This window comes from Gorilla gorilla, chromosome 4 (genome assembly GCF_029281585.2).
Source record: "Gorilla gorilla gorilla isolate KB3781 chromosome 4, NHGRI_mGorGor1-v2.1_pri, whole genome shotgun sequence".
NCBI lineage: Eukaryota > Metazoa > Chordata > Mammalia > Primates > Hominidae > Gorilla > Gorilla gorilla.
In genome coordinates this window covers 15,297,518-15,316,071 of record NC_073228.2, presented here as the reverse complement: position 1 = coordinate 15,316,071, position 18,554 = coordinate 15,297,518, and the positions used below count along the sequence as shown (strand labels likewise).

Here is an 18,554-nt window from a genome sequence, read left to right as displayed (position 1 = left end):
TCATAACTGTAATCGCAGCACTTTGGGAGGCTGAGGTGGGAGAATCACTTGAGCCAAGGAGACTGAGGCTGCCGTGAGCTGTGATGACGCCACTGAACTGCAGCCTGGGCGGTAGAACGAGGTCCTGCCTACAAAAAAAAAAAAAAGGCAGATGCTAGCACTAATAATCATAGTGGATACTTTGCTGTGCCACCTTATCTCTCATTAGGAATGAAGGATCTTTAAGGATCTTTCCCCTAGTTCTCGGAGTGCTGCCGTCAAAAAGCCTCCACTGTCAGCATGTATGGGGGTGGGGGTGCTACTTCACTGGGGAGAGTAGCTTCACAACTACTTCCCACAGTGTCTGCTCAGCCTCTACTGAGACTGCATCACAGCTCTCCCTCCTCCCTGTGCTGAGTCCTCTCCCTTTCCTCCTCCTCCTGCAGGTCTTGACCTGGGAGCACCCCTAACAAACCTCTTACATGCTGACCTCCACCTCCGTTGGCTTCCTGGAGACTCAACCTGCCACGTATCATGTTTCTCACAAGGACTAAATTACATAGAACATAAAGTTCTAAGCTGGGCGCTGTGGCTCACGCCTGTAATCCCAACACTTTGAGAGGCAGAGGCGGACAGATCACTTGAGGTCAGGAGTTCGAGACCAGCCTGGCCAACATGGTGAAACCCTGTTTCTACTAAAAATACAAAAATTAGCCAGGCATGCCTGTAATCCCAGCTATTCGGGAAGAGGATGCATGAAAATTGTTTGAATCCTGGAAGGCAGAGGTTGCAGTGAGCCAAGATTGCACCACTGCACTCCAGCCTGGGCGACAGAGAGAGACTTCATCTCAAAAAAAAAAAAAGAACATAAAAGTTTTTATCCCAGAGCCAGACACAGCGAACAATAAACATTAGTTGATATCATTATACTTTCTTTTCTCTCATGGTTACAAATGAAAAAATAAATAAAATTCCTCTCAAGAAGCCAAAGGGGGCTGGGTGTGATGACTCATGCCTGTAATCCTAGCACTTTGGGAGGTGAAGGTGGAAGGATCACTTGAGGTCAGGAGTTTGAGACCAGCCTGGACAACACAGTGAAACCCTGTCTCTACAAAAAATACAAAAATTAGCCGGGTGTGGTGGCACGTGCCTGTAATCCCAGCTACCTAGGAGGCTGAGGCCGGAGAATCGCTTGAACCTGGGAGGTGGAGGTTGCAGTGAGGGGAGATCGCACCACTGCACTCCAGCCTGGGTGACAGAGCAAGACTCTATTTCAAAACAAAAACAAAAAGTCCCAAGGAGAGACCACAATATGTGCTCATGGTGCCATTCTGACTGGGATCTTTTATCTTCAATGCTATATTTATATATATACATAGGTATATACATGCTTTATTGAGATATAATTAACATACAATACAATTCATCTATTTAAAGCATACAATTCAATGGCTTTTTGTACATTCAGAGTTGTGCAACCATCACTGTGATCATTTTAGAACATTTTCATTACGTGTCCTCCCCCACCAAAAACCCCTGTACCCATCAGCAGTCACTTCTCTTCCCTCCACCCCACCCCCAGCCTCTGGCAACCATAAATCTACTTTCTGTCTCTATAGATTTGGCTATCCTGGACATTTCATGTAAAGGGAATCATACACTATGTGGTCTTTGTGTCTGACTGCTGTCACTTAGCCTGATGCTTTCAGAGTTCATTCATGTTGCAGAATGTATCAGTACTTCATTCTTGTTACTGTTGAATATTCCATGATGTGGATAGATCACATTTTGTTTATCCATGCATCCAGTTGATAGATGTTCTTTCCACCTTTTACCTTTTTTTTTTTTTTTTTTTGAGACAGAGCCTCCATCTGTCACCCAGGCTGGAGTGTGGTGGCGCAATTTTGGCTCACTGCAACCTCTGCCTCCTGGGTTCAAGTGATTCTCCTGCTTCAGTCTCTGCAGTAGCTGGGATTACAGGCATACCATCACGCCCAGCTAGTTTTATTTTTATTTTTGTATTTTTGTATTTTTTTAGTAGAGAACGAGTTTCATCACGTTGGCCAGGCTGGTCTTGAACTCCTTACCTCAGGTGATCTGCCCACCTTGGCCTCCCAAAGTGCTGGGATGACAGGCGTGAACCACTGCACCTGACCACCTTTTAGCTATTATTTCCACTTTTTGGCTATCATGAATAATGCTGCTCCAAGCATCCATGTACAAGTTTTTACGTGGACATATGTTTTCATAGGCATATGCCTAAGAGTACGTACATATTCTTTTGGTTATACACCTAAGAACGGAATCGCTGCGTCATTTGGTATCACTTTAATATTGGGAGAAACTGCCAGTTTTCCAAAGCAGCTGCACCATTTTGCATTTCCATGAAGAGTGTGTGAGGGTTCCAATTCCTCCACTTCCCCACCACTTGTTATTATCTGTCTTTTTTATTATAGCCATCCTCCTGATGTAAAGCGGTGTCTCGTTGTTGCAGTTTTTGATTTGCATTTGATTGACAGGTTGAGCATCTTTTCATGTGCTTATAGGTTATTTGCGTATCTTTTCTGGGAAAATGTCTATTTAGATCTTTTGCTTATTTATTGAGTCTTATTCAATGTTTTGAGTTTTGTTTTCTTCATCTGTAAAAGAATGTTACAGCCTTCATAGAGCAGTGATTAATGAGAACATTTATTTGCCAGGCACACAGCACAGTGCTCTGCAGGGCACTTGGCATGCACTCCAGAAAGTTATCAAAACTTCCTGTCACCTTGCCTTGCAAGTAGAAACCAAGTGGAGTTCGTTCTGCATTACGTCACCTACCATAGTGTTTTGCATGAAGACAGGCTCAATAAATGTCTGAGAGTAAATGGACCAATTCACAACATTCAATATTCAAATCTGAATCCTCTGTGCTTTGCCCCCTTTCTCCCATTTCTCTCATTGAACCTTTTCTTCCTGGAACAATTTTCTTAATTTTATTCCCCTTGCCAGCTGCCTCCTCTTCTGAAATTTAACTCGCAGTATCATTGAAGCTGAGTACAAAGAGAACCAAAGACACCACCTGTGGCAGTCCCGAGGTGAATGTGATAAACCATTGAAGGAGCTGAGCGTCTGACAGCCTGTGAGCATAGCCTGTCCCATCTTAGTAAGAGCCACAAAAAGTAATTAAAGTACTGAAAAGAATGAGAAAAGGGAGATTTTCAACAACGCTGATTGCAGACTGAGTTATTTAACACGGTTCAGCAACCCTGGTCTGAGGAATTTTCGCTTGTAGAGGACCCAGGCCGCCATCAGGCCCGAAGAGTCCAGGTTGGTGGGGCCACCCCCCGCGGTGTGGAGCCTGCAGGGGGCCACGACTGGGTGGAGAAAAGGAATGTGATCATTCAGCCGAGTGGTAAGTCCAACCCATTCCACGCGCACTCAGCCTGCACTCTACGTGCTCTGGTAAAGCCTAGCTGAGGTGCCTGGGGCAGGACTTGAAAGGGCAAGCACAGGTGAGGGAAGGTGTGACTGTCAGCCCAGTACCAGACACCACGGTGAGATGTGAAGCTGGGTGTGTACGGAACTGCTGGTTTTACCTTAGGCCTGGGACGATAGGGAATGTGAAAAGCAAGGGGTGTATGTGTGTGTGTGTGTGTGTGTGTGTGTGTGCGCGTGTCTTGGCGCCAGCTGTAGTACCGCCGTCTGAAACCCTAGGCCACCCTCTGAATCCGCTCGAGGGCAAGCCTGGGAGCGTCAGGGGGAGGAAAGTGGAGACACAGGTGTCCCAGAGGGCAGGGACTGGTTTCAGCTCATCTTGGTATTCCCGGGCCCAGCTTGGTGCCCAGGGACCGTTCGTGGAGCTCATGAAATGCTCCCCCAGGCCCCGCACGGTGGCTCACGCCTGTAATCCCAGGCCGGGCTGGGCCGCATTCTCATTGGACGATGGCCTTTGTCAATCACTGAGGGAACTAGATCTTGAGTGTGGCCGGACATCCGGGGCTTTCCACCCTCGGCGTGGGGCGGGCTTGAGGTGGGGAAGATGGAAGGATGCGATACCCATTGGGGATCAAGGCCTTTGGCTTCGCGGCAGATTGGCAGGTGCTTGAACCACTGAAATGCCGCAGAGGATACCGGCGCTATGGCAGTGATTGGTTCACTTCGCGGGTGGGTGGTTTTCTCCGTGCGTTGGTCCCTACAGTAGATAAAACGGGCACAGTAGCTAAAATTAATGCGTAAGTAAAACCGCTGCCGGTGAGTTTTGGGAGTATTTTCGCTTTTTTGAAAGTTAGTATTTTGGCTCTCACAAAGCCTCCTGATTTTAGTAGGCTTTCCCTGGAATGACTCAGATTCCTTTTCGTTACCTTAGTTAAGGCACCCCCTCCCCGTGCAGGGTCAGGGTTGGAAAACTACCGCGCTGAGCCCAAATTACCGCCAAGATCGTCGGAAATGTGCGCAACTCAGTGAGCTAAAGCGGAGATTTAATGGATGGTATTCAGTAGAAAATGGGACAAGACATGAATGGACAGTTTACAGGAAAAAAAAATGCAAGGGGCCCCTAAACATTTAAGTGGGTGCTCAGCCTTTTTCATAATCAGAAGGATGCAAACGAAAACCTCACTGAGCTAAGGCTTCTGATCCATCAGATTGTCAAAAATCCAAAAGTTTAACAAGCGAGGTACGCTGTTAAGGACAATACAGGAACCTGATCTGTCCTGCATTGTTGGGAGGGAGTGCAAATTTACCTTTGACCCGCAACCCACCTCTAGAATCTACTCTGAAAGTAAACTTGCACAAATATGAAAACAGCATACGCGCAAGGTTTTATTTGTAGTGGCACTGTATGAATTTGCAAGACTGGAAACCATGCAGATGTCCATGAGAGGGGGAGTGGCTGAGTAAACTGGTACATCCGGGCTGGTACTACAGCCCAGCTGACTCTGTGGCGTTAAGAAAAATGAGGAAAACGACAATATTTTCTATGGCGTGATCTGTCTCCAGAGATGATGTATATTGGCTGCTACCGTTAGCAAAAAGAAGCACTGAAACGATAAAACCAAAACTGATAAAATTGATAGCATAAATGGTGGAGAATCTGGTGGAAGCCCTAGAGGGGTTCCACCAAAAGAAAAATAAGGTGACAATAATAATAGTAAAAAGAATCTGTGGCAGTAGGAATTTGCCAGGCTTCCTGTTCTGGAACCCAGCACTAGACCTGGAAAGGCATGTTTGGCTGGGTGGGCCTCAAGTTACTTATAACTGGAGGCCGTGCTATAGCCTGAGTGAAGGATTTCTGGTACCCCGCCCCTCTCCAAAAAGACGTCTCTTTGGGAACTCTAGAACTGGAATGGTCCATCAGCACCTGCCTTTTGGCAGAGAGGGCAGGCCTTTGTACCCCACTAGTGACTTGGTTTGGAGGCGGGCTGCCCCCAGAACAGGATGTAATCTTGGGCAAGGCAGCTGCTGTCAGGCTGGGCACAACCTCCCCCTCAAGGCTGTGAGGAGGGAAGAAAGGAAACAACTTCTACCTTCTTTAAAGTAGGAAACCTCCTTATCTGCCCCCTCTCCTGCAGTGAGAAGTAGAGACTAGACGTGGACACTCCCACATAGGGTACTGGGGTCTAATGGATGACTGTGGGCCTCCACCGGGCGCAGGTGACCCTGCAGATATGATTCAGAGGCAGCCTCTCGCTGCTGTTCATCAGCAGCCTGATTCCATGTGGACCATGCTGTTGCTTTCAGAAATCATGGTCTGCCTGGACCTAGCCAGGCTCACTGTTGAAGTCTTGTTGTGTGCTCTTCCTTCCAGGCCCAGAGAGCTGCCCAGTAGATCAACTTGGGCTTTCTATCAGGCTCCAAGTACAGGCAGGTCCTTAGGACAAATTAGAATAAAACCATCTCAGAGTGATCTGGTCTTAGTATAATTACTTACATTTTCAAATTAAAAAAAAAAAAGGAAAACCAGTAACAAATCAGCCACGGCAGAGAGGGGTACTGGGAGGTGATAGAAAATTTGTCCTCAGTTGTAGGTTACTCGTAAAGCACCTTAGATTGCATGTTTTCTTCAGGGTCATTGGAAAAGGTGGTTACTGTCAGTCCAGGAAGTGGGGAGCCAGCTAATTGTATCCAGATGGAGGTACAGTGGACGCTTTGAGGGAAGGAGGCCCTGAAAAGTCTCTAGCAAGCAGGCTTTGGTAAACAGAACTGCAGATACTGACGAGTGACAGTCCGCTGCTATTTGTGTCATGTAGGCAGGCCAGCCTGGGGCAGGGTTCTCAGCAGTGATGGAGGGAGGGCAGGGGAGAGATGCAAAGGCTTTGAGACTGGTTCCCATCGCTGGAAAGAGGCTCTGTGCACCTGAATGCTTTAGGTTCTCTCAACCCCCACACCCAGAGAGTTCCATTGGGATTGGCTTCTGTAGGCCTCTGTGGCTCTTAGGTTCTTGGTGGCAGTGACATACATACTGGTGATTCTCTGACATGGCTGCCAGGTAGACATCTTTCTCTTGGTGTTTGCGCTCTTTCTCCCACACTGCTGTTTCTTTTTCCCCTCCTTTGTGCTTTTTAGCTTAGATTTGGTTCATTCACTGAAATGAATCTCTGTGAGCTGATGAGAACAATCTCAGATGAGGTGGCAGAAATGGTGTCAACAGAGGCCAGCACTTACGGGGAATAGATAGGAGCCACCCAACACCACAGCAAACCAGCAGTGTTTCCATGAAGTGTCCAAGGCCAGGGGTGGGGCCTGGGCGGTGGACACCCACCACCGAGGAAGAGGAGGATGCTGAGCACTTCAGACACTGGCTTCCGAGTGCCCACCAAGCCCTGTCCTGGACCTCATAGGAAACTCAACTGGAACAGGTGTCTCCCCGACACCCATGCTCCCTTTTATCACAGATCCCCAATTAAATTCAGTTACCTCCTCCTCCAGATGGCCATGTATTCAGGGGATGCTGGGCCCAGCCCCAGGCTCCAGGGGTCTAGGCCAATCATGCTGGTCCCATGTCCTTGCCCATGATTGGTTGAAACATGGGCACATGCCATATTCTGGCCAATTGGGATCTGAAGGGATGTGGGGCGGGGACATCTGGACCAGTTCCCTTACGCCTAGAGACGCAAGCAAGACATGCCCTTTTCTTGCTTCTGGATGAGATACCTGAACTCCTGCAGCCATCTTGCCACCATGAGGAGAGCCAGTCTCCAATAAAAGCCCACAGTACGAGGAAGACTGAGCTAAGAGAACTGCAGCTTGAGCTCCGACCATTCTGGGCCTGGAGTTGTTCCAGGATTTTGACTCAAGTACACGAGTCATTCCTGTTTGGTATGATCAGAAAAGAAAGAAGAGGGAGAAGAAAGTGGGCAATGGAGACACAGGAGCTTTGCAGCGCAGCCTTGGGAGGGATAAGGGCACCTACGAGTTTGCCCTGCCCACCGATGTGCATTTAGGGGACAGAGACATTAGCTGAGGTAAGGGGTCCCTAAGACCTGAGACAGAACAAATAATTTTTTTTTTTTTTTTTTTGAGGCAGAGTCTTGCTCTGTCACCCAGGCTAGAGTGCAGTGGCGCGATGGCTCACTGGAACCTCCGCCTTCTGGGTTCAAGCGATTCTCCTGCCTCAGTCTCCTGAGTAGCTGGGATTACAGGCGTGTGCTACCAAGCCTGGCTAATTTTTGTATTTTTAGTAGAGACAGGGTTTTGCCATATGGGTCAGGCTGGTCTTGAACTCCTGACCTCAAGTGAACAGAGAATTCTTAAATCATAACATGGTTAAATGCTTTTGACAAAACACATTAAAACAATTTCAAGAAGGAAAAAAGCACTGACCACAAAAAGAAAGAAAAACACTCATATTTGGATCCAACAACAGACACAGAGAGTGAATGGTCAGCAAAGAAACAAAAGGAATCAGAGTGGAACAGAGAGGGGCTCCCGAAAAACCCCTGGCAGGCAAGAGGCGACGGCGGGAAGTTAACCTCATGATGGTGAGCATGAGGCATGGAAATGCCACTGCTCCACTTTTTTTAAGGTAGTGTGTTGATTGAGCTTTATTTCAGCAAACAAAAACTATTTCTAAGAACTTGCATAGGTTCTGTCGCTAGCATACCCTCCCTAACTCAGTTTGCTGAAGAACTGTGAATTGTCCTGCCAGTGGGGTGATCAGAAATGGGACCTGCATGGTATGAAGGACCGGTTATCCCCATCATTGTATGTTCACTCACAAAGACAGAACAATCCCCTCCGGTGTCACAGGCACTGTTCTGTAAGATCACTTTGGCATTTTATTGAATACTTTCTGGTGAGGTTCTCTTTCCCTGCACACAGGCTTTTCTTCCCTAAAGGCCTTTAACCTGCTGAAAGGTAGGGACCAAGTTGAGTTATTTTATTTCTTCTGTCTACAGCATCCAGCATAGTTCTAATTAAATACAATTAGGCAAGTACTCAAATAAGTCTTGCCTAATTATATTTAAAGTAAGTATCCTGCTTAAGTGAGAGAAATTCTTGGCAGATCTTACCTCTAGTACTATTGTTTAGTGCCAGGATGGAAGGTGAGTCTCTGAATTAGACTTTTTGCTGAAAGAACGCTCCCAGCTGGGCATGGTGGCTCACGCCTGTAATCCTAGCACTTTGGGAGGCCGAGGCAGGTGGATCACCTGAGGTCAGGAGTTCCAGACCAGCCTGGCCAACATGGTGAAACTCCATCTCTACTAAAAATACAAAAATTAGCTGGGTATGGTGGTGCATGCGTGTAATCCCAGCTACTAGGGAGGCTGAGGCAGGAGAATCACTTGAACCCAGAAGGTGAAGGGCACAGTGACCAGGCGCCAGAGTGAGACTCTGTCTCAAAAAGGAAAAGAAAAAAATGCTCTCCTTTAGCTGGATGTAGTGGTACACACCTGTAGTCCCAGTTACTGAGGCTGAGAGGAGGATTTTGTGCGCCTGGGAGGTCAAGGCTGCAGTGAGTCATGATGGCACCACTGCACTCCAGCCTGGGTGACAGTGAGACCTCGTCTCAAAAACAAAAACAAAAACAAAAAACAAAACAAAACAACCAAGAATGCTCCCCTACAGCTTTCTTCCCTACAGTTACAGAAGCTTCCAGAAATCCTCGTAAGGCAGAATAAGAGTGTAGTATTGGCCGGGCATGGTGGCTCACGCGTGTAATCCCAGCACTTTGGGAGGCCAAGGTGGGCGGATCACCTGAGGTCAGGAGTTCGAGACGAGCCTGGCCAGCATGGCAAAACGCTGTCTCTACTAAAAATACAAAATTAGCCAGGTGTGATGGTGCATGCCTGCAATCCCAGCTACTCGGGAGGCTGAGGCAGGAGAGTCGCTTGAATCAGGGAGGTGGAGGTTGCAGTGAGCCAAGATCATGCCACTGCACTCCAGCCTGGGAGACAGAGTGAGACTCCATCTCAAACAAACAAAAAAAGATTTGGATCAGGAGAGGGCCTCAGAGCCCAATAACAGCTGGAACCTCACCAGCAAGCAGAAACCAGAGGGGTCAGGGACTTTGTCTTCTGAATAAAACAATTTTGATTCCTGCAAAGTAATATACACATTGCAAGAACTCGGCAAGTACCTATAGAATGTACGCCTGCATCTACGTTTATAAGGGAAAATTAGGCCTACAGAAGTCTGGAAAGAACAAGGGCATGGGGCAAGGGTGGGGACAGCGTCAGGCATGGCCGCTGTGCATCCCGTGGGCGCAGTCTACATGTCGTAGAGCCGGAGCTGCTCCTGCACATCGCAGTCGGACATCTCGCCAAACGTCTCCTTGTTGTCTTTCATGAGCTTGAAGATGGCAGCCAGCTGTTCCTTCTGAACTCTGTCGAGAAGAAAGGACAAAGAGGAAGAAGGTGCTCCTAGCCCACTGGGGAGAGAGAGAGCCTGTGTGCAGCCGGTGGAGTTGGGACTCTCTTCTCTCTTGTGTGACTGCGGTTGCTTTTCAGAACAAGAAGAAAACGAAAATAAAACCCACTTAGAACATAGGAGCTGGTTGGGTCTGACACACGCAACTTTTGAGGGCTCTAAAAACTGGGATGCGAAATCTCAGGTTTGCCGGGGAGGTTTGGGGACCCCAGGTATCACTTAGGTGCTCTGTGCCTCAGTTTCCCTTTGGGCCTCATTTGATTGTTGACTGCACGTCCCACAGTGATGTAATGAGGAAGAAGATAGGCTCCATGAAGCAGCTTGAGGTAGTACTATGAAGAAGTAGGTTAGAAACAGCCTTCGTTGAGAGGAATGAGCCGAAAGTGGAGAAAGAAAAAACTATCAGCTGGGAAATCGGAGAGCATACAAATGTGTGCAAGACGGTGCTTGGCAAAGGAGCGAGGAGGGCAGCCTGTGGGGTTTCACTGGCCAGAGAAAGGGGGGTGCCTTTTCCTAATTTGCACAAGACACCCTATGGCAGGTGGCGGCCCTGCCCCTTTTATCAAGGGATGGGTGTGGAGGAAGACTGGCCTAAATGTTTGCTCCACGTGGGTTCTGTGCTGGGAGCAATGTCTTGTTATCTTTATGAGGCTCAGCTACACCATCTGACCAGCACAGGACAACTTCTGCAGCACAAACACCTCAGGTGGGGCGAGGCGGCTGCCGAACCCAGGGAGCCATGTTTGTTGTTTGCTCCACTCTGGTGCCCTGTGCTCCTCAGCCCAGCCGGGCACTGCATCCTGGCTGCATCTCACTCTTCTGGTTTCTGCAGTTCCTGCCCCCCACACCACACCATGGGCTCAGCGCCTTCAGAGAACGTAAACCACATCACAGTGTCGGACCTCTCAGCCCCGCTCTGCAGCTGGGTCGGCTGTAAGCACGTTACAGGCTCTGCAACTGCAGGACCTCAGCATAGCCCTGGGCCACTGGCATCCCCCACACTGCCTGGAGGGGTGGTCTCCACGTTCCCTCCCATACTTTTGCTACCATATTCCTTCTGCTTCACGCTTCCCTCCTCTCCTCAGCCCCGCATCTTCCATCCTGCAAAATTTTCTGTCTAGAGCAGCATCTAGTAGTTGAAATACTGAAGTCCCACTTCCCAGCCTCCCTTGTCCCCTGGGAAAGCTGTGTCTACAGTCGGTTCCCCTGTCTGGAGAAGCAGCAGCCTATGATGTGTGCTTTGTGCCCTCCTGTAAGAAGAAAGAGGGTCAGGTGCAGTGGCTCATGCCCGTAATCCTAGAACTTTAGGAGGCCAAGATGGGAAGATCACTTGAGCCCAGGAGTTCAAGACCAGCCTGAGCAACATAGTCAGACCCTGTCTCTATAAAACAATTAGCCAGGTGTGGTGGTGAGCACCTGTAGTCCCAGCTACCTGGGAGGCTGAGACGGGAGGATCACTTAAGCCCACGAGGTCCAGGCCACAGTGAGCTGTGATTGCACCACTGCACTCCAGCTTGGGCAACAGAGGGAGGCCCTGTCTCAAGAAAAGGAAAAAAAAAAAAAAAGAAGAAGAGGAATTCCCGTGAACAGAAAGGATGTGCTGAGCTCTGTGGATGGAAGCACAATCCATATGTCCCTGAGTGAACACAGATCATGTCATGTGGTTTTGACAGCCATGGTGACTGCATATTTTTTAACAGGGTGGATGTATGGCTTTGTACTCTGCTGCAGAGTAAGAGGCATCAAAATGAAAGAAAGGTCAAACTTCAATGGGTTCAAAAGGGATTTTTTTTTTAAAACAAAGCAAACTGAAAAAACACACAGTAATTGAGATCATCTACTCAAAGTTTATTGGACTGAACAAAGGCTGAATACAGAGATCCAAGCCATGAGGAGTACATGAGGTGTGGTGCCTATAAGCCAGGGTCGGAAACTTTCCAGACAAACCTAGACAGCTCTACTAGGAGGGAGTCAACGACCTATTGTATCAATTAGATCCCAGCCTGGACAAGGGCATGACTATTGCTGTTTGGGGACACGTGGCTCTGTGTTGAAGGCAATGACTGTGTGGCTGTTGCCATGTGGCCTGTTCTCCCCTAAGCCCTGAACCAAAGGTTCCAGGCCCAGATGAGAAGGCCACTGGGAATGCATGCCACAGGGGTTGATGCTGGACATTCCCCAGCCTTCCATTAAATGAAAACATTTTCTATAAACTTACTGCTTTAAAAAAAAGTTTTACCCAACAAACCTAAGAACTGCAAATGAGTTTGGTATAGTATAAATATTGTCAAATATAAAATTCCAAGAAACGCATTTGAGACTGATCTGATGATCTGAAGTTCTAACTAATCTATCAAACTTTCTAAGAAAAGGCATAGTCAAGAAATCTTTTTAAAGCAAACATTATTGCTTCTGCTATAGCAGAGTGGAGATTTGGCTGAGGTGGTAAAAACCTCAGTGAAAAGGTGTCTTAGCAATAAAAGGGCTGAATCCAAGATTCCTCTAGATGAAAATAAGGGGAATGGTCAAGTAAATTCCTGGTACTGGTTCTTTGCTGCCCTGTAATCAATATGGCATCTCACCCCCGACAACCAAGCCAGCCAGAGAGAGAAGTGGGGTTCCCAGGGAAAGGGGTCGGCTGACCACCCTGACGGAGCTGGTGAGCACAGGTGAGCTCTACCTCATTTGTCTCTCATTCCTCAAAGTCTTCTGTGGTTTGGCTTCAGTGAGGGCAAAAGAGGGGGGACTGGAGTGAAAGTGAACTCTGCTTTTAAAATGTTCGTTTTATCTAAGGTGTGCAGGGTGTGTGGATAGCAAGTTTGAGTGGTAAGAAAAATCCCAGTCCAGGGTCTGAGCTCTAACTCTTAAAACTCTTCAGCTTAACAAAGTGACCCACAGAAACAGACGTGAACATCTCTACACAGGGCAGGGCCAAAGGTGTTCCCAGGATCCTGCTAGCCAAGGGACAAGTCCTGATTGAGGGTCTAGAGCTCAGCAGATTTATGGAGGCAGCATGCACCCTGGGAGCCTGCCCAGACTCCTCTCTGGGGTTTCCATTTTATCTCTCAAGCTTTTAAGATGCCAAAAGGAAAAGCCTTTAGGAGGACGCTAAGGATAACTTCGTTATTCTTCAGTTCTGTAAAGAGAAATGGGGAGAAAAAGATAATTTATTTTACTCATTCCATCCTGCACCATGGGCAAGGAAAGGGGTAAATGGGGACGAGGAAGGAGAATGTTTGGAATTGCAGAAGCTGTGCTAGACTCTGGTTTCTCAAACCACTGCTGATTTGCTTCTCATCGCTTGCAGAGCTCCCCTTGATCCCGCACAGAACCTGGCAGCCCACAGACCCTGTTCAGCCTCTGCAGGGTACTTAAGGAAGGAACTTGGGCAGTTGAGTTGCCAAGGGCCTTTCTGATCTTGGGTTGTGTGGTTGTGCTGACAATATTCCTATCACCCTAGATAATTTCCCATTCCCGCTGGCTGAGTTTTGTCCCCTCGGGGGATACTGGCACCCTAGGATGCACGCTTCCAGATGGAGCCAACTGCATGTCCATCTTTTATGAACCAAGACACATTGCCAGCCCTGGGACCACTGAGAACCCAGCAGGTCTGATCTTGTCCCTCTGGCGCCCTCTCCTGGTGGTCACAGTCAGCACGCATTTCCAGCCTGAGCTGGAAATTCACACTGGCAGGTCTATTGTTTCTGTAGTTTCTTGCATACATCAGGTGGAAGAACCAGAACTACCCCACAGCTGGGGTTCCTTGGCCTCCTCCTCCCCTTCCCTGTTTTACCACACTAGCACCTTCCTCTAGAGTCATGTCCGTTTCCAGAGGAGTCAAGACAGCCCTGCAGACCTCAAATGGAGGGGTGGGTCCTGATCTATCAGAGCCAGCCCAGTCTATAGCCTGGGTTCATTTTCCCTCTGAGACCACAAGGTAGGAAGAAGTGATGGAGAGGAGCTGACAGCCGCGCCTGTTCTTTCTCCTGCCAAGCTGTGAAGCCAGCCAAGCCCTGCCAGCTTCCCTAGCTCTGGGGGAGGAGGAGGAGGCCTCTTGCTCAGGGGAGCTGTCACCAGCCTGCAAGCCCACTGTCCTAGCCACACTGTGAAACTGGAGGTGGCACTTCCCACAGCAGCTTCAGCGGAACCCAGGGACGCCACCAGGGCATGAAGTGTGTGAACCTCCAGCCCGAGGGGAGAGCTGAGGAGGTGGGCAGACAGTGGCAAGCAGGATCTTAAGCAGCAGCTGCCTCTGGATTTACAGACTTGACCGCTTTCTGGCCCCAGGCGGAAGGAATTTGATCTGTGAGTAGTTCAAGGATGAGACTGACCACTTCAGCATGTCGGGGAACTAACTGGGGGCCTTCTGCTTCCAGTCCCACTTCTTAATTGTCATGAGAGCCTGTGAACTGAAGCTCCTGGGGAGTGCTGGAACCGGCAACCACTAAAGCTTCAGGTTCTAGATGCAGATCTGTTGGCTGAGCTAGTAAATTTAAAGTTAGGGGACGTGCAGCTTGTAGCTGCAACTCGACTGGACCCTGAGAGCTGGGAAAGGCATCAGAGGCATGGAGCCCGGGAGGGTGGAACCTGACAGGCGGAGACAGAGCACCCTGCCAGCTGGCCTGTGGTTTTAGTGGTTTGATAACAACAGGCATGTTATTTTTCATACTGATGATTCTAGGGCGGTTCCCTGGACTTGGCTGGGACCGGAACTGTCTCACAGCTGCCAGCGCTCCCCACCCCCATGAGAACCATCGTGCTGAAGATGAAAAGCCAAAGCCAAACTGACCAGCCTCTGCAACCCCAAGCATCACCGTGTGAGGACAGCGTGATGTGGAGCCGCGGGGACCCCACGCAGTGCTGCGAGGGGCAACCACATGCAGGGGGGCAGAGGTGTGGGGGAGCAAGCAGATGCCACCGGCATGCCTAGGAGCCACAGGGAGCATGCGGGCTGGGCAGTGATGGGAATGAACGTGAACTCCAGTCCTGCCCCAAGAAGTCCTCCGGCCCCTCCTTCTCAATTCAGGGCACAAAGTGGTAACTGCAGCGTGCAGAGGAGTCGAGGAGTCTTCCCTCGTCCCAGGAGCAGCACCTCGGGCACAGTCTCGGTCCCACGGAACAGCCAAGTGTGGGCTGGTGGTCTAGAGACCTCCGAAGATCCAGTGGGGGAAGGATGGGCAGCAGAGGGTCTACTCTCTGAAAATAAGGGGAAGGGATTTTCCCTCCCCACTGCCAAGGTCCCAGCTCTGGACGTGGGTGGCAGTGGCAGTTTCACCCCCAGCCGGAGGCCTGGTCTTTCTTGTTCTAAGAGGCCCTCCACATCCATCTGCCTGAGCAGCCTCTGTCCCCAGGGACCTTCAAGGGCTGGCAGTTGTGTCCAGCCCCCTCTAGCCTCTGTCCAGGGACTGCAACCTTTTTCTGCAAACAGCCAGATACTACTTAGATTTGGGGGGCTGTGTGGTCTCTGCTGCAGTGACTCACCTCGGCCACTGCGGCACAAAGAGGCACAGACCACAGGAAAATGGGTGAGTGTTGCTGCTCCTGCCACGCTGGATTGACACAGGCAGGTGGGGGATCAGATGTGGCCCGGCCGTTGTCTGCTAACCCTTGCCCTGATCCTAAGAACCTGCCTGTCTCACAGCTTGGGAGCACGGACCGTTCTCAGAGTATCTGCTGTGCACTGTGCAGAAGCTGCCTCACCTCCTCAGGGTGAGACCCAAGGCTGCAGGGTGACGACATCCACATTTCCGAAGCCTGAGGTCCCAGGGTGACAGTTCCCCCAGCCTTGCGAGGGGGCGCTAGCACCCCAACCTGCCGGCCCATTAGGCCCCCTCCAGGAACTCAGGGACTTAACTCCCCTCCAGGAACCTCTGCCCCCAGATGGGGCCTTTTCTGCCAGAGATTCCTCGTGCTTGAGAAGAATGAGAAGGGCTCAGGTGGGAAATGTATTAATCGGTTATGAACGCGATGGAGGAGGGGAGGTTGAGGCCGCGTCAGTTGTTTGGGGGCACGTTAGCACGCAGTAGAAGGGGAGCACCACTAGTCTAAGAAATCAGTGTCCTTACCAAAAGGATTTGCAAGAATATTTGTGGCTCAGGACCTAAGGAACTTGCTACAGGGAAGTGAGGTCAGAGGTCAGCTCAATCCTGAAATATAAATGCAGCAAACCCGGTCATGCCAAGCGGCAGCATCCTCAGCGCCTGAGGACTCGGGGCTCCTGCCAGGGCTCTTCCTCCTGGCTGTGCTTACAGTGCCCGCCCCCCACCCACCCAGGGTGAAGAGCTTTCCTGCTGAGGGTTGAGAGCGCTGATGCCAGCAGCGGGAGGGGAGACAGGGCCTGTCACCGGCAGAGCAGCTGTGAGGTTAGAGGGCTGCCCGGCGGGTGGCTTGGCATGCAGCCATGAGAGGGCAGTTGAGTTCTGATTCCAAAATCATAAACCACCCCTCCTGCTCGGACCCTAGACCGCTGGTTTCTGCTGACAAGTAGGGGCTGATTCCCACAAGCTGCTCTGGGTCGCCAGGCTTGGAAAATGGCACAGCTACCACCTAGACTTCTGCTTTAACCAAAGGACTCCAGGCCACGCTGCAGAAGGGCAGCAGTGTGGGTGAGCACCAGGAGCCTGCTGGGCCTGGTGCAAAGGACTGTCCCTCTGCTGAGACCTCCCCAGCTGTCCCACTGTGCCCAGCGCACCCCTTCCCCGCCCAGCAGGATGGTGTGGAGGGAAAATGTGGCGGGGTGCCCAGTGGCTGTGCAGGGGATGTCCAGATGGGAAGGGGGAGCCAATTCCAACAACGAGAAGCCATAGCTGCACTGCCCGGAGCTACAAGGCGCTGCCGCAGGCGCTGGCCTGGGAGGCCGCTGAAGGATGAGCACCAAGAATCCGCTGTGTCCCGAAGGAGAAGTGGAGAAATCAGCTCTGTTGGGGACTGTGTGTGTGAGTGACAGCCAGGTCTGCTCCAGGCTCTTTCCTGGCATCTCATTTCTTTAGATGGGGGCAGTGGGGTGTGGAGGGGGTGGGGGTGCAGTAAATGGGCTCTGTATCCCCCATCACCAGTGGCCTCCTCCTGGTCAGTGCCAGGGAGGGGTGCCAGGGGTGTGCGAGCCTGGCTGACCAGGGCAGGAAAGAACTCCTAAACCGGGAAGGTGGGGCGGTGGTTGGGCAGAGCGTGTAGGAGCCCCACCTCCTTTCTGGGCCCTTCTGCCAAGGGGCAGGAACATGAAGGGCTCAGAGGGGCACCCCCCTCCCCCAAGAGCCCGCCAGGCGCCAGCGAAGGGGCTGCAGCCTACCTCTGCTCCTCCTCCAGCTCCTCTTTGGTCATCATCTTCTTGTACTGGTTTCCCCTCAGCTTCCCGGGGCTGTATTTGAAGGAGAAGCCTTCTCCTGCGGAGGGGGGACCCAGTAAGTGCCAGGAGTGCTGTAGAGGCTGGCCCCACAAACCCCGGCCCCCTTTCCCTAGGTTTAAAAAGAAACACCTCAAGCAGAGGCCACATCTGGCTGTCAGAGACATCTCACCCCAGCGCCTATACCCCCTCTCATTCCATAGCTTTCCCTTAAATCCTACAATGAGACAGCCAGAGAGAAAGCAGTCCCACTCCTAGTCCACAGCTGTCTCCAGATGCCACATCCCTCCCGACATCTGCAGTGCTCTGCCTTGCCCTGGCCCTGCCCAGCGGGTCCTCTCGGCTACTGAGCTCAGAGGCGACAACTCCGGCAAGCAGAGCACAGCTCATCTCGGGACACACACCGCGCCTGCCTGGGCTTGGGGAGGCTTGTGTCATCCCCCCACCCCCTGTGGCTATTGGAAATCTGAAAACACACATCCAGGCAGCCCACAGTGGCCAGGCCAGGGATGCGGGATTTGCTGCAGCAGGTTTGACGTGTGTACTGCTGAAGAGGCAGAGCCCGATTTGCCAGTCCCCAAGGGGAGACACCCCCATCGCTGCCGGCAAAAAACAGACTGATCTCGAGGCCTGAAGAGGGCACATGGACGGGTAGGTGGTGGGCACAGAGGAAGCCAGGACCTGTGGCCTGGAGTGGACACAGGCTCCGGGCACATGAGCCACGGTGAGGAGAGAAAAGCTGAGCTTCCAGAGGGAAAAGCCCCATGGGGGAGCAACCTCTTGGCTCCTGAATCCAGCAGGTGTCGGGCAGAGCTGGCTGGCCTCTTATCGACCTCCACTAACTAAAGGACCCAGTGAGGGAGTCGTAGAGAGATCCTCAGCTGCTATTCTGGAAGTGCTGCCCTCTCTGTCCCTCCATATCCTGTCCAGCAGCCTGAAAAGCCAGGCCCCTCCCATCTAGCTTGCAGCCCTCATGCTACCAGATAGGCTGATGCGGACCTATGGGGAGGCGGGGAGGCTCTCAGGGTGAAAGGAAGAAGGTTCTAGATGTGAATTCAGAACCCAAACATCTGGTTGGGTGTGGTGGCTCATGCCTGTAATCCCAGCACCTTGGGAGGCCAAGGCAGGTGGATCACTTGAGGCCAGGAGTTCGAGACCAACCTGGCCAACGTGGCAAAACCCTGTCTCTACTAAAAATACAAAAAATTAGCCGGGCATGGTGGCAGGCGCCTGTAATCCCAGCTACTCAGGAGGCGGAGGCAGGAGAATCGCTTGAACCCGGGAGGCAGAGGTTGCAGTGAGCCGAGATCGCGCCACTGCACTCCAGCCTGGGCAATAGAGTAAGATTCCAGTATCCCCCTACCCCCCAAAAAAGAAAACATAC

The 18,554-nt window shown here is 51.0% G+C and overlaps 1 protein-coding gene across 2 annotated transcripts in view; it reads right to left on the bottom strand.

Annotated features, from left to right (window-relative positions):
• Nucleotides 1-4,434: 4,434 nt before the first annotated feature.
• MXRA7 (matrix remodeling associated 7) overlaps nt 4,435-18,554 on the bottom strand; it is a 38,473-nt gene continuing 24,353 nt past the window's right edge. The window contains exons 3-4 of one of the 2 annotated variants that reach the window (XM_031010671.3): nt 17,117-17,210; nt 4,435-9,784 (exon numbers count right to left, since the gene is read on the bottom strand). In XM_031010671.3, the coding sequence (XP_030866531.1) occupies nt 9,670-9,784; nt 17,117-17,210 (209 nt within the window). In that variant the 3' untranslated portion in view covers nt 4,435-9,669. Of the gene's footprint in view, nt 9,785-11,655; nt 12,965-17,116; nt 17,211-18,554 lie in introns of those variants that run through there. The other variant, XM_031010673.3, reaches the window with a different exon arrangement.